Source organism: Anthonomus grandis, chromosome 2 (assembly GCF_022605725.1).
Source record: "Anthonomus grandis grandis chromosome 2, icAntGran1.3, whole genome shotgun sequence".
NCBI classification, from domain to species: domain Eukaryota; kingdom Metazoa; phylum Arthropoda; class Insecta; order Coleoptera; family Curculionidae; genus Anthonomus; species Anthonomus grandis.
Genome location: NC_065547.1, coordinates 14,752,090 through 14,767,032, shown reverse-complemented (window position 1 = coordinate 14,767,032; position 14,943 = coordinate 14,752,090). Strand labels below are relative to the sequence as shown.

The window sequence follows — 14,943 nt, the reverse complement described above, 5'->3', positions numbered from 1 at the left end:
ATTATATAAAGACATGATAAATGAACTTAAAGCATCATAATTTTTCAGTCTTAAGCGCTTCATTAAAATTCCTAAAAATATCAATTTCAAAGAAAAAAATCGAAAATGTGTATCTAAACTACCTGGATTTAATGTGTACCTAAATTAAATCCAGTTTTAGGAATGAAAAATTGGGGTAAACCAATTTTTTAAAGAGGGGTTAATATAAGATCCAATTTCCCAGTAGTATCTTAAAAAACACCCTGTATAGGACATGTGTAGTAGATCGTCATATTAATCTTCCTGAAAGGAAATTATTTTGGTCATCCACAATTACGTTTACACTCTTCTTATTGTTATAATTTAGTATTTTAAAATATAAATATATTTTTTTTTGTTTTTATGCCTTACCATCAAATGGTATATTTCCCTTTTATTGTACAATTTTCCTTTACAAGTTGTAATTCACGATAAGCCTAAAAAAGAACCTTTTTATTGTGGTTTACTGTGATAAATCAATAATTTTTACTATACTATTCTCTTAATAAAATTGTATGCTGTAGATACATAAAACGTGTAAATAAATTTATTAAGTTAATAAAAAGCGATTTTTCAAAGAAGTGTTTTAATGAATCGCACGTTTGCTGCTAAAACTCTTTATTTCCACAAAACAACTATAATTACAAAAAAACTTTTTATGTAATAAATAACAACAGAAATCGAACACTACAGCTAAAAAATATACATTAGGCGCATTTTGATTACAAGTTAATTACTAAAATTTACTTTATTTTGGTACCGTCTCGTACCAAAAAGGTAAATTTTATTAATAAAATACATATGTCGCAAACTACCCCTATCTTAAATACAATTATTATAATTATTTCAAAAATATTTAGGTTTGATCTTCGTCATTCTTAAATCTTAGAGCAGTCTTGGAGGTTTTGATCAGTTTATAAAATTCGTTCCCATTGATTTATTTTAAGTACGCTAATTTAGACTAGAACTCGAAAAAACGTATACAAATATAGCGCAAGTTCAGCCACAAAATACAACTTTAGCAACCTTAAAATACGATTATAGTTCGAATATATCACAGCAATTAAAATAAAATGCGATTATTATTTAGGAAATTTAGGCTTCGAAATGTTTGTATATGGCCGTTACGTAGGACATCACTTGTTGCCAGTCGGGACGTTCTAGCTGGATCATATCGTTGATATTCTGGAATAAATTCAATCTTATTTACTCATTTAGAACACGTACAAAAAATACATTAAATACTGTGGTATCGTAAAATATGATGGGAGAATATTAAAATACTCTGCATAATTTAATTTAAATCGACACACAATCACACTATCGAAAGCGCGACAGCTCTTGTGAGAAGACCCATCTGCCCCAAGTTATCCAGTATTTGGAAGTGACTGAATTTGTCCAAAAATAATATTCCTGAGGAGCATAAACAAACTCATTATCACATGTTCAGAAATATCTCCTATGCAAACCGTCAACAAGAAGTTGACTTGAGCTTGGTGACGCTCATGAAAAAATGCCGTTTTCCAAATTTTCAGAATTATATTCAAAATAAAATTGATAATTAAAATGATAATTAAATTCAAGTAATGTTTAGATTATTTAAGGATATTCACAATTGACCACTGATTTTGTAGTATCTAACTTTGAAAGCAGAGACTTTTACATTAAGTTCTTGATAGAGTGAATACCATAACCTTAAGAAGGTTATATCTAAATCCTAAAGATGTAAAACAACATCAGGCATCAGGCAAAACATTTGGTAGTTAGTAAGCAGTATTCCGTAAAATCGAACTTCAAGCGGACTTTAAAAATATTTTGTTAATATGAGCGTTGGAATTTGCAGATGTCCTGTGGGGAAAATGGAACAATATGTAAGCACCAATCGTTATTGTTACTCACGTTGGCCTAAAAAAACATATGCAATATATTAACTGCCGAAACCAAAATGTTTGTTATACGAAATTGCTACTGGAAACTGCCACCTTAAGGACTTTTGAAGTCCATTTAAACTTACTGAAAGCGTTAAAGCGAAAGATATTTTAGACGATACTAAAGAACTTATAAAGAGTCGAACAAGCCTGTATGTGGATCGAGTTGTATCAAATAAGGAACCTAGCCAGATAAATGCAAACGAAATAATACGAGACGCTTAAGAGAACTGGTCTAGGTTTTTTACAATATTAGACAAGGACGTAAAAGCCAAATTAAGAGATTATCGTTGTCGTTTTTCTACGTTTAACGTAGTACGCAATTAATGCATATGCTACTATTTTACACTAAAAACGTAAGTTATTACAACTCTAATGAATTGGTTATCTCAGATGTTCAAATTTCAACAATCCGAGCCCTTAAGATCTAAAAAAACGCAAAGAAAAGGCAAAAAAATAAGCGTTCATCGAACATCAGTGGAATGTAGGAAAACTGCTACAAAAGGAAAAAGGCGATTACAAGTAGGCAGAAACGTTCTTACAAAAAAAAAACACATTCTTTAAGCACCTGTGTAGAACTAAACATTAGTTTAGATGACAATAAATTTTCCAAATAAACATTGTTTTACTTCATTTTCCTTAACAAACATAATTGTTTAAAAAGCAAATATGTTGTTTATTTTATGTTTAATTTGTTTGTGTTGATCTTTAATAACACTGTATAGTTATTACAAGTATGCATTCTGTAATAAAAAGCAATACAGTATAAAATTCACTTTGTAATTTTTGTCCTAACCGTGAAGATTTATAGACCAAAGATACAATAGCGTTTAAGCGCGATATTTCGTACCGTATTGGACAAACGATATTGCACAATTCTGTGTAATCACGAGCGTCCGTTACTAGCCTGGTTCGGTATTTTCTCATGTGCAATAAACTACGTCCGACACGATTATGCCCCCCGGCCAATACCCCCTTTAGAAAGGCCAGAGCGCTCACAATAATTTTGGCGTGACGTCATCACGTGTAGGCCTAACAAATTGGATCACATAGTAGCCGACCGACCCGTGACAGTCGGCTACAGGATGTTTATCTTCCCGCTTTTACTCCGGTTCCATTAGTTTTTTTTCATTTTTACACATTAAAACCTGTAATAAACTAATCTCATTATGCAGTATAAGTGCACCTGAATCTCTGGGAAATTACTCTGAAAAGTTCATGTGTTTAGTTCTCCAAAAGAGAGTGATTTGCAAAACAAATGGTTACGAGCAATGCCCCGAAACTATTTAGTGCCTGGTAAATACTCTAAAGCGTGTGAATTACGTTTTCCTAAAGGTAATATTATTTGCAATATATTTCTGAGCAGGTTCCCAAAACAGGTAAAATTTATTTAGTCAATTCTAAAAAACCTCGATTAAAGAAAAATTCTATTCCAACTACTTTTCCAAATTGCCCCGATAATTTTTCGAAAAATTTAGTTAAGCAGAAAAGTAAAGAAGAACAATAAATAAAAGGAACTTGACAAGTTACATCTTTTGCAAGCTTTAGCAAGTGAACAAGAGTTTAATATTCATAAAGAGGAGACATATTTCCAAAATTTTGAAAGGTTTTTAAAAGTGTTTAAAAGTTTTAATGTTAAGGCTAGGTGATTATTAATATCAAATTCTGATAATTAATGATATCAAATCTGATAATTTAACATTATTTATATTAGAATATACTCCTGGTCCTGGGCAATTGTTATTTATAATGATTTGAAATTAGAGACGTATTGATATGACCAGTCTGTTTCTGTTTTGATACCAAATTTAAAATCGCTATTTAGAAGTTGCAGTTTGGATAAGTTAGGGCATATGGTAGATATAATTGATTATAAGATGTTGACTCCCTTAAGTTTAACACTGAACCTTTAAGTTACCTACCAAGTAGTAGCAATGAAAGATATAAACCAACTACCGAGCCAAATTACTAAGGTAACCCCAAACTGATTTTGACAAAACTAAAAACATAATAAATTTCGTTATAGATATTCTTTCAAGTATAAAAGGCTCTTATAAATTAACACAAAACTTAAAATTTGTTTCAGAACAACTAACTTTATTATGTTTAACAAGGAAAAGGTATAGATATTCACCCAGCACCATCAGTCCCCATTGTTATAAATATTTGCCTAACCATGTCCCTTTTATAATGCCTCATCCGAAAACAGTAAAAAACATTCGCAATACATTTTTTAATAGATCCTCACATCGATAAAAGAAAATTTTTTATAACCTATGCTCAGAATATTTTTTAGTACCTAACACATAATGACAAAAATGTTATATTTCTTTTTGATAAAATTCATATTGACCCGTTCGGATTATAAAGGAGGCAATACTGTAGGAACTGCAGTAAATAACAATACTATTGCATCCCCTGCGGTGGCATTTATATTAACTAGCGGCTAGTCCATGTTTAAGTTTCAAAGAAGATATTCTAAGTCCTGTGTCCAAAATAAATTCGGAAATGTTATATCTTAATAGTTTATTAAAACAATAATAGAAAATTTACAGGAAATTGGTTACATAGTATTTATTACAGTTAGTGATAATAATGCAGTAAATAGTAAGGTAATGAGTAATAATTTACTCCTTAATAAACTCAACATGGTTTACCCATATCCTATTGATCCAGCAAGAATGTTTTATGTTTTTGACAATTAATTTATTGAAATGTATTTTTAATAAATGGCTTAATTTAAAACGTGATGAAACATTTTCATATCCTGATTTTGAGACAGGTCAAGAAAAATGTGCTGCTTTTTCCATCATGAAAAGACTGAATGAATTGGAACAAGACGAATTATTATTAAAACGTGGCTATTCACTTAGCTTAAAAGATTTATATCCATCATCTATAGAAAGAGAAAATTTTAAATTAGCACTTACAATTTTTAATCCTTTTGTTATTGAAGCTTTTATGTCTTTTTCACAAGATACAGCAGATTTTATTGACATTATATGGACATGGTAGAAAATTGTAAATGTAAAAACTTCCCTTAAGAGAAAACATTTATTAAATAAGAACCAAGAACCTTTCATCAAAATAATATTAGAAGCATATTTAACAAAAAAACTTAGTATTCATTGTACGAAAAAATCAACAAATACAATAAGGGGTTTTTGCGTTGAAATTTTGTTTCGCCAAAAAAAAAAGCGAATGGTGTGCGACTAAGGGTTTAGTTCAAGTTCTGGTAGCCCTGTTTAAACCATAAACCCATAATTCACATACCCATAATGTTGATTTTACGTTAAAACTTCTGATAATTTATATATACGGCTAAAAGCCTAGGCCTACATTTGATGGCATTACGCGTTAAGCGCTCCGGCCTTATTATAGGAGGTATTGCCCCAGCTCACTATTTGCATCAAGAGGAATAGCTTATATATGTACAGGGTCTTCCCCCATATCTTGACCCTCCTCTACAGGGGTTAGGTGAAAAGTAAAAAAAATATCCAACACTTTTGGGGTTTTATTTTAGGTTTTGAATCCGATGTCAATTTTTTTTCCTTTTAGAAATGTCAAATTTTGACAGATGCCCAATTTTTTCTTATGGAGTGCATTTCAGTATATGACTTTATAGTTAAATAGAGCCGATTTTTTTATTGTAAATATACATGGTTTGACTACTTTTAATTAAGCCGTTTTGGAAATATCGGGCTTCAAACGTAAAAAAAAATTAAATATTGAAGATCTTGGTAGGAGGTGGATTGTTACTGTTTGACGTTTACTAGGAAACAAAATAATTTAGAAGACATTATTATTTTTAACTAATTAATCCATAAATGTAAAAAGAATCCGTACAACGAGGAAGAAAATGTGACATCATCGTATATTTTACAAAAATAATGTAAATGCTGCGAGAGCGGAATATCGTCAAACGTTTCCTTTACGTACCATTCTGGCGAAAAATGCATTTCGCATACGAAAAACTTTGCGAAGAAAACGTCGGACAGGTCTTGCCACTCAAGAAGAAGAATTATATATTTTTCTACAGGGTGATTTTTAAGTTGATACTTTTTTTTTAATTGTGCATAGAACTCGGTAAAATAAAAAAATTTTTCAAATACCTTTAAAAAACCGAAAAATAAAAAAATTGCATTGCCAAAATGTTATAAAATGAGTCCAATATAGTCCTCTCTAATTTAAATAAGTTGTTCAAAGTTGTCACCACTAACTTCAACACAACGATTTGCTCGACGTAACCACTGTTCCGTAACGGCACGCAATAGAGAAATCGGTTTTTGTCTAACTGTTGCCGCAGCCTGCTCAATACGTGCTATTAGTTCTTCTTGTGTGTCGATAGGCGTTTTGAAAACTAAACTTTTCATATACCCCCACAAAAAAAGTCACATGGATTTAGGTCTGATGACCTTGGTGGCCATGCAACTGGTCCATTTCGGCCAATCCACCGATTTGGGTAACTGATATCCAAAAATTCGCTCACTTCTCGTCTAAAATGGGCAGGTGCTCCATCCTGCAGGTGCCACATAGCTTGCCTGATATTCAGTGGCACGTCTTCTAACAGAACAGGCAGATTATTTTGCAAAAAGTCCAAACAAACATCGCCCGTCAAACGGTCTGGTAAGATAAATGGTCCAACAAGTATGCCATTCACAATTCCTGCCCACACATTAGCAGAAAAGCGGTGTTGAAAATTGGTTCTGCGAATTGCATGGGGATTATCAACAGACCAAACATGCGTATTTCGAAAATTATTAATTCCGTTTCGTGTGAATGTTGCCTCGCCCATAGCTAAAATTTTGTTCGAAAAATGTTGACCATTTTCATGTTGTTGTAGGAACCATTCACAAAACTGAACTCTGCGGGGGAAGTCTTCAGGCAGTAGCGCCTGGACACGTTAAACGTGAAAGGGATTAAATTGATTTTCGCGCAATGTGGTCCATACTTTTGTTTGACTTAATCCGACCTGCCCTGCAACAACTCGAGTACTTGTTGTTGGATCTTCTTCGATGAGATTTAAAATTTGTTCTTCCCTATGAACATTTTTAGGAATTCTTCCTATTCCTGCATGCCCTCCACGATGTTCCCGTAAATCGCCAGTATCCCTAGCCCGTTGAATAAGATTTATGAAACTTCTGGGTGTAGGATGATTCCGCAAAGGAAAGCGGTCTGCGTATAATACCGAAGCAGCAGCAGCACTTTGAAGACACTCTCCATAAATAAGCAACATATCCACAAGTTCATTGTTTTCATAACGATGTGCCATTTTTTGGATTTGCAAATTTAAAATTAACAACAATAAACCAAGTCATAAATCATGTCTAAGACTAACTGATCGGTACAATGCGTGATCGATAATACAAAAATTCGAGCAAAAACTAAACATAAACAGACGATGAAAAACCATATTCACTTTTTTTATTCTGTATGTCCCCTGGTTTTGAGTGTATCGAAAAAGTTATTTGAAAAAAATGTATATTTTACTGAGTTCTATACACAGTTAAAAAAAAAGTATCAACTTAAAAATCACCCTGTATATTTCGGAAGTAAGTAAATTTTTACTAATTTTGAACACATTGAAATCTACGCTCTATCATATTTGGACCTTTATCTCTCTTAGATTGTCTATCAAAAATGGTTCATTTCTTTTTAGAACACCCAAGTTATTACATAGAAAATGCCAAAAGTTACTTTGGTCGGTCGGCCAAAAAAATTCATTCAACTTTGAAAAATTATAAGTATTATGGCATTTTGTCAAGAGGTGCTAGTACTAAAAGAAGACGATAATAACTTTTTTTTACAAAAATCGTGGACCGATTAATGCATTTTTACAGCCGCAGGCATTTACAATCGGAAAAATGCTGGCTTTTGCTCATTTTGCTGGCATTAACCCTCGAATAACAAGATTAATTATGTTTAAGGGCGGCAATCTTTACATATATGGTGTGGCATTTAAGCGCGGGTATACACGATCCGGTTTCAACGGATGCCGTAGGTACGACAACACATAGGTTTAAATAGGAGGCGATACACGATGCGTTAGCACCGCATCGACGGAAGAGCAACGCAGCTTGCTGAGGTAGCAACGGACAAGCGGATGGTCCCTAGCCTAGCTTTTACACGTACTTAAAAGTATCGCGATACACGTTCCGGTTGTACCGCGCGTCTTTAGTCATTTTCACCCCAATTATTACATTAAATATCTTGTTTAAACACAGCTAACGAATCCCTAAATGATTTTTTAGACATTCCGTAATAATTAAAAAACTTATCATGATAATGCCGAATATTTGTATGAAACTTGTCGATTTTTTTTCTACACCATTTTCAAAATATGGACATAAATATGGATGCCTTCAATGTTTCCGTTATACTGACTCTCGCAAAAAATCTTCTTGTTTAAGACCACAAATAATTCTTAGCAATGAAGACATTATTTCCCCATGAAAGTGTCGACGCAATTAAATTTTGGATTTTTTTTTTGTGCCTATCCATTTTCAACGCAGTGTGTATCGCGTATATCCCATGCGGTTAAACGCATTCGTTTCTACCGCATCCGTTAAAACCGGATCGTGTATACCCGTACTTAAATGGTCATTTCTTATCACCTATCTTTTGTAACGGAAACTTGTCGGGACAGAAATACCTAGAGATGCTTACATATCAAATTAAAAGGAAATTCGAAGATTTACCCGTAAGGCAATACGAGCAAATAGTATGGCATCAAGATGGTGCCCCACCATATAATGTTTTGCTATTTTTCAATGAGAAATATAATCTGTGGATCAGACAGACTGGGCCAATTGGTAGGCTAGCGAGCAGTCCAGACCTGATACCTCTTGATTCGTTTGTGTAGGGTTATCTGCAAAATAAAGTTTACCAGCACAAAACTGAAAACGTCGAGGAGCTACGCAGAAAAATTATTGCAGCGATAAACGATATTATCTAAAATTATAATTAATACAAAATGGAACATAAATTGTATTAATAATGGTGGCGGTCATATAGGGCAGTTATAATAATTTGGATTTAAAGTTAAACAACTATTATAATAAAGTATGTTTGTAAAAAAAGATATTTAATATCGCTTAAGAAATATTAAATATTAACGTTTTAATATTTTTACTTCATTCATTTATCTTACAAAACGCCAAAATGATGTCTTCTGTATCATTTGTTCTTTAATAAACGTCAATCACCAACAATAGTCCGTCTACCAAGATCTTCAATATGTTATTTTTTTAAAGTTTGGAACGGTTTAATTAAAATAACTATACTATATATAAAGAATATATATATACGAAATAAAAAAAATCGGCTCTTTTCAACTATGGGGTCATATACAGGGTGTTCCATAAGAAAAAACTGTCAATCTGTCAAAATTTGACATTTCTAAAAGAAAAAAAAAACATTTTATCACATTTAAGCATTTAAAGTCAAACCCCAAAAGTTTTGTATAAAATTTACTTTTTACCTAACCCCTGTAAAGTGGGGGGTCAATACATATGGAAAGAGCCTGTACAAGTAAAAACATGTTAGCTATCTTTCACTGCTCACAAAACTAACACTTCTAGTTATCTCAAAACATTAATTACAGTTTTAGATAGTATTTCTTACCAAAGTAGTGACGATGCCCACACTCTCAGCGGCACTAAAAGCCAAAGAAAAATTCCTCCTCTTCTCCTGCGGGGTCAAGGAATCGTAGGGGATCTTATCCGGTAAGTAAGTGTGCAACAGAGCACACAAGGCGAGTCCGTCGTTCCAGCTGCTGCTGAAATTCGTTATGTCGATGTTACGGTAGCCCACGGTCTTGTTTTGACACCATTTGAGCAACGCGTTACGTTTCGACCCTCCGTTCTTCACCAGGGTATTGAGCGGATCCTTTCTTTCACCTAGAGGAAAAATAATTACGTAAAAAATCGTTTTAATCGTCCTAAGAGGTACCTACTTAGGTCTGAATAGCTGTTCCTCCGAGAGAAATCGATACTTTTCTGGATGTATGTGTCTTCTGATTTCGGTCTGATGTCTTGTTTCAGTGTATCTGAAACAGTAAAATATGTATTGTTCTCACCAATTTATAATTATTAAACTTTCTTAGCTTAGGTCATTTTGCGGTCATAAAACATTTGCTTACCGTTTATACTATTTTTACCCCAATTCCCGATCTTATTCGGTTGCTGCTCCTTCAGGGGTGTCTTCTGACTAACATTATTGGTTGATATCTCCGACCAATCGGAGGGAGTTCTCAAAGGGCTGCCGGGAGATGGCGTAGGTAAAATCGAAGGGCTCGATGGATTTCTGATGTCCGAGGCCAAGGAATTGAGCGAGGAAGCTGAACTGCTGCGACTCACTGTTGAAATGAATTAAAATAATAAATAATGGACTTAAGAAGGGTTAAATGGTAATTACGTGATTTTATAGGTTTGCCTTGGCTCTCGATCGAATCGATCAGGGATCTCACCGACTGTCTGCTGCTCTGTCTGCTCAAAATGGCGTTTTTTCTTCTCAGGTTTATCTCTTCTGTGGGGAAACTGTTCGGGCGAATCGGGACCGGCTCTTGGGAAGCTAAAAGAAGAAATAAGTTTGTAGTTCGACCACAACAACAGTTTTTTTTTTTAAATCCATTTTGGTTTTTTTGAAACTTTATACATTGTAGAGTGTGAGGGATATCAGACTTTTAAGTGGTTTTCAAATTCATTTATAACTCATTTGATTACAAAAAGTAATATAAGGTCGTCGATTTAAGAATAGTACTAAAATTAAGATTAAGTTAAAAAGTTTAAAATTAAAATAGTTAGATCTAAGTAAAATAAAGACACACCACCTAACACTAACTAAACCAACAAACAGAGACTTATCTAACTAGATATATATTTTTAGAAAAAACCTGCTAATTGCTATCTATATTGATAGACAGTTAAAAACCAAACAGATTAAGTTTATCTAAATGAGTTAGGAATTCACCCACTGAATAAAAAGGGCGCCTAATAAAAACCCTTTTGACGTTGGCTTGAACTACCTATACCCCTCTATCATTTCATACATGGCTGTCTTATGTCTAGGCACTGCAAAATCGAATCTGTGTTTCGTCTTATTACTGTTAATATCTACTCACAGTTTTTCTGAAAGAGATGTTCATGTTTGGAGGCAAAATAGCATTCTTTGTACAAGTAAAGAGAGTATATTATCATAATTCCTAATTTTTTAAACAAAGGAGCACAATGCTCTCGAAAAGCGGATCCACACATTGTTCGTCCAATTCTTTTTTGAATAAAAAATATTCTTTTTATTGACTCTGCATGAGATCCCCAAAACATTATGCCCTAGGCTATACGTGAATGTACATATGCATAATAAAACTGAATTATTGATTCCCTACTGACAATGTTTTTTTAAGTTGTAAATAGCGGTTGCCGCAAGTTGTAAAGTTTGCCGACGTTATTAACATGCCTTTGCCAATCTAAATTTTTGGGTAAAGTTAGACCAAAATATAGTATAGTTAGAAAAAAAAGTATAGGTAACTCCAAGAAAGAAATTGAAGAGCTGATGCAACAAGAGCGGGGCGAAAGTAGAAGAAGAGGAAAAGAGGGGCGCAATTTTATTTAATAAAAACCCTAATATTTTTGGTGCTAACCGAGTGCTGGCAAATCAATTAAATAAATTGTGAGAAAAAAAAACATATAGTTATATACATTTATACATGTATACACGTATCAGGCCTCTAAACCAAGGTTTGAGCTTGCAAAAGCATACTCTTAATATGTTTGTAAAAGGTTCCCATTGAAAGAGATTTTACCACCATAAATGATCTTTTGTAGTTTGTCAAGTGATGTAATGGAATTCTAAGAAGGTGGAAATTGCGGTTCTGATGGTTATTTTCACACGGAGTTAAATAATTTATTAAGCAATCAGGCTTTTTACTCTAAACTATTCTAAGTATAAATAAATACAAATGATGTTTTCTTCTGTTTTCCATATTAACAATATTATTAGAATTCAAGAAGGGGTAAAATGATTATGGTATGGATTGTTAAAAGAATATCTCATGCAAAACTTTTTGGTTTTTTTTTATATTGACTTGAAAGAGCAGTAGCATACATTACATCGCAATAATCAAAAAGGGATAAAATGAGAGCTTCACAAAGGTAATATTTCCTTTTTTGGGGCAAAGTGTTTTTTTAAGTGATAAATATTTGTAAATCGTATATATAGGCTGCTTTTATTTTATTATCAATATGCATTGTAAATGTTATCGAATTGTCGATTATAAGACCCAAATTGTTGATTTCGGTTATTAAGGGGATATTAACATTGTCGATTTGAATTTTAAAATTATCGTAAAGAAAGTATCTTTTTTGCTCTTATGACGACTTGAGATTTTATTGCATTTAGCTTTAAAGTGTGATACTTGGTGCAGGAATTATTAAATAAAGGATTAATTGTAATTAAAGAACAAATTTCCGATGTGGATACGTACGCTTATCTTGAAGTTCTCCAGGACTTAGGTATATCACGGGATAGTGACTACTCAATTCATCACTACATATAACCTATCCAGATCGCAGGAATAAGTTTAGGTCAGGAATAAGTTTTGAAAATAACAACGTGACTCGGAACTGACCCCGATGAGCGATATTTCGATACTACGTTTTTACGTCGCTTGAACACGATTTGTACGTAAATAGTTTAACAATTATATAGGACGACGCTGTATCATGATGCGATAAAAGGCATAAGATTAGTTTGCATAACTTAATATAATAAAACATACAAATTAATAGAAAATTAAATAGAAGTATTTCCAAATAAATTAAAAAAAAAAAAACGTTTTATTTAAAATTATAGTTATTTTAACCATAAATAGCTGCCCAAATATTAGGTTTGCATAAATGAAAGATTCCTAAGCACTTGGCATATTGAAAAATGCTTAGAACATTGAAAGGCTAGAATTAGCATTGTCTGGAACTATGGGAAGTTTGTAAGCTTGCAACATCTCTGATGCCAAATGCTTATATAGAAATGGCAAAACAAATTTGCGAATTTGTCACTTATTTTGACAGACACAAAACAATACTATTCCTCTTTAATAAAATATGATAAGATACTCTACAAAGAAGTCAATATTCAAAGTTAAATGAATGCAAATACCGTATATTAGAAAAAAAGGCAACAACATCGCAACGCCGCTCGATCGCATTGTTGATTCCACCAATTGACAAAAGGAATATTTACCAGTGACGTCGTGAAAAAATATTAACATGATAGATATTTATTATTAATAGATTATGCTTTAAATTATAAACAATATTGCCGTTTATGAACTCGTGTTTTTTTAACGTACTCCATTAGAGTAAAGGTACTTACCTAATAAAAGGCTTTATTATGGTAATTACATTTTTTTTTTATCGATTTCTTAAGAAATTTTTATTATTCTACGTTTATGATGATGGTTGTCTCTTGATATGATGTTATGGCAATATCGGAATTTATTTGTGAAAAGATCGGAATCACCTTTTTCCCGTGATGCGGCACAAATGCCACAAGTTTTTAATATTGTAACAGTTGAGACAAATACTCCAATGACTCAACCTTTTTCTTTTTTCAACCAAAGACTAAAGAAAAAAACAGAAGTTCATCACTGCCGAATGTAAACACAAACACAACTGGTGGCGCTTAGAGAAGATATATCTATTTCTGCTTTTTATTTTTAATCCAAAATCTAACATTAATAAGTAAAATTAAAATTATTATGTGTTAATAATATTAGGAAATTTCCTCTTTTGAACATTTCTGTAAACTTGACAACAAAGAATCGATCAATATCTTTATAAACAAAGCACTCCCCTTGCCCCTGCCAACATGTTTAACTGAAACAAAGTTGTTGTTTACTAAGTCTAGCCTGTCAATGTTCTAAGGAAAAATGTTTTTAAGATCTAAATTAAGATTAGATTGACACTTTTTATAACCTGCACAGTTTATTGGTAAATATAACTGAGTCATCTGCATATTGCTGTAAGGGAATATTGCAGATGACTTTTCACATCTGTAACGTAAGAAAATAATAAACGAGACAATATTGACCCTTCTGGCACATATTTTGATATTGGCACATAACTGGACTTCCGTTCTGTTGTGTAGTTGTTAATAGAGACACACCCCGACCTATTCCTTAGAAAATTGTCAAAAAAACCCTATTGCATTATGAGAAAAACGAAAAAAGTGTAATTTTGCGAGCAGCATTCTATCATCTATGGTATCGGAAGTTTTGCTAAAATCCAGCAATGTCAGTCATGTTGAGTTCTTATCTTCTTCATTATTCCTAACATCATTTAAAGTTTTTACGAAGCATGTTTTTGAGAAAAATTTACATTCGGGTAATGAATTTCATAAGTACACATAATGTTTTAGCTACCCATGAATATGGTTTTATACCCAAGAAGTCAACTGAGCTGGCTATTCCTAATGCAGTCAGATACATAACAGAGCAGCTTAACAATAAGCAAAAGGTTGTTGGTTTGTACTTCGATTTATCCAAAGGCTTTCGACACCATAGATCATCAGCTGCTTATTGAGAGGCTGCTCTCATTTGGGATTAGAGGTAATGGGTTTTGTGTGTCAGTATGAAGATGACACAACTGTAATGTTGTGAGATCTATCTCTTGATAGTCTTTCGAAATCCTGTACACTGGTGGCAAGTGCAATGCAAAACTGGTGCAATGCCAATAGCCTGCATTTATTTCTGGCAAAACTGACTTAATTCAATTCTCCATACAAAAGCAAAATTATTCACTGCTTGTTAAGTTAAATAGATCAGTTCTACAATCTAAAGAGGTGAGATTTTTGGGTGTGTACCTAGATCACAGAATAAACGATCTCACAGAAGCGCGAAGGCTAGCCCTTTTTACCGAACCGGTTTTTCGTTCAGGCTCCTCCCATTTACCCCCATTCTAACGGGTACAACTGTCGTCGCCCACGTAGGGTATCGGGTCAT

The 14,943-nt window shown here is 33.0% G+C and overlaps 1 protein-coding gene across 1 annotated transcript in view; it reads right to left on the bottom strand.

Moving 5' to 3' along the window:
• Window positions 1–362: 362 nt before the first annotated feature.
• The window catches only part of LOC126750378 (cytospin-A-like), a 240,202-nt gene continuing 225,621 nt past the window's right edge, over window positions 363–14,943 (bottom strand). Inside the window, exons 15-19 of the mRNA XM_050459997.1 lie at window positions 10,362–10,517; window positions 10,087–10,302; window positions 9,901–9,993; window positions 9,570–9,844; window positions 363–1,203 (exon numbers count right to left, since the gene is read on the bottom strand). Coding sequence (XP_050315954.1) covers window positions 1,114–1,203; window positions 9,570–9,844; window positions 9,901–9,993; window positions 10,087–10,302; window positions 10,362–10,517 — 830 coding nt within the window. The 3' untranslated portion in view covers window positions 363–1,113. The remainder of the gene's footprint in view (window positions 1,204–9,569; window positions 9,845–9,900; window positions 9,994–10,086; window positions 10,303–10,361; window positions 10,518–14,943) is intronic.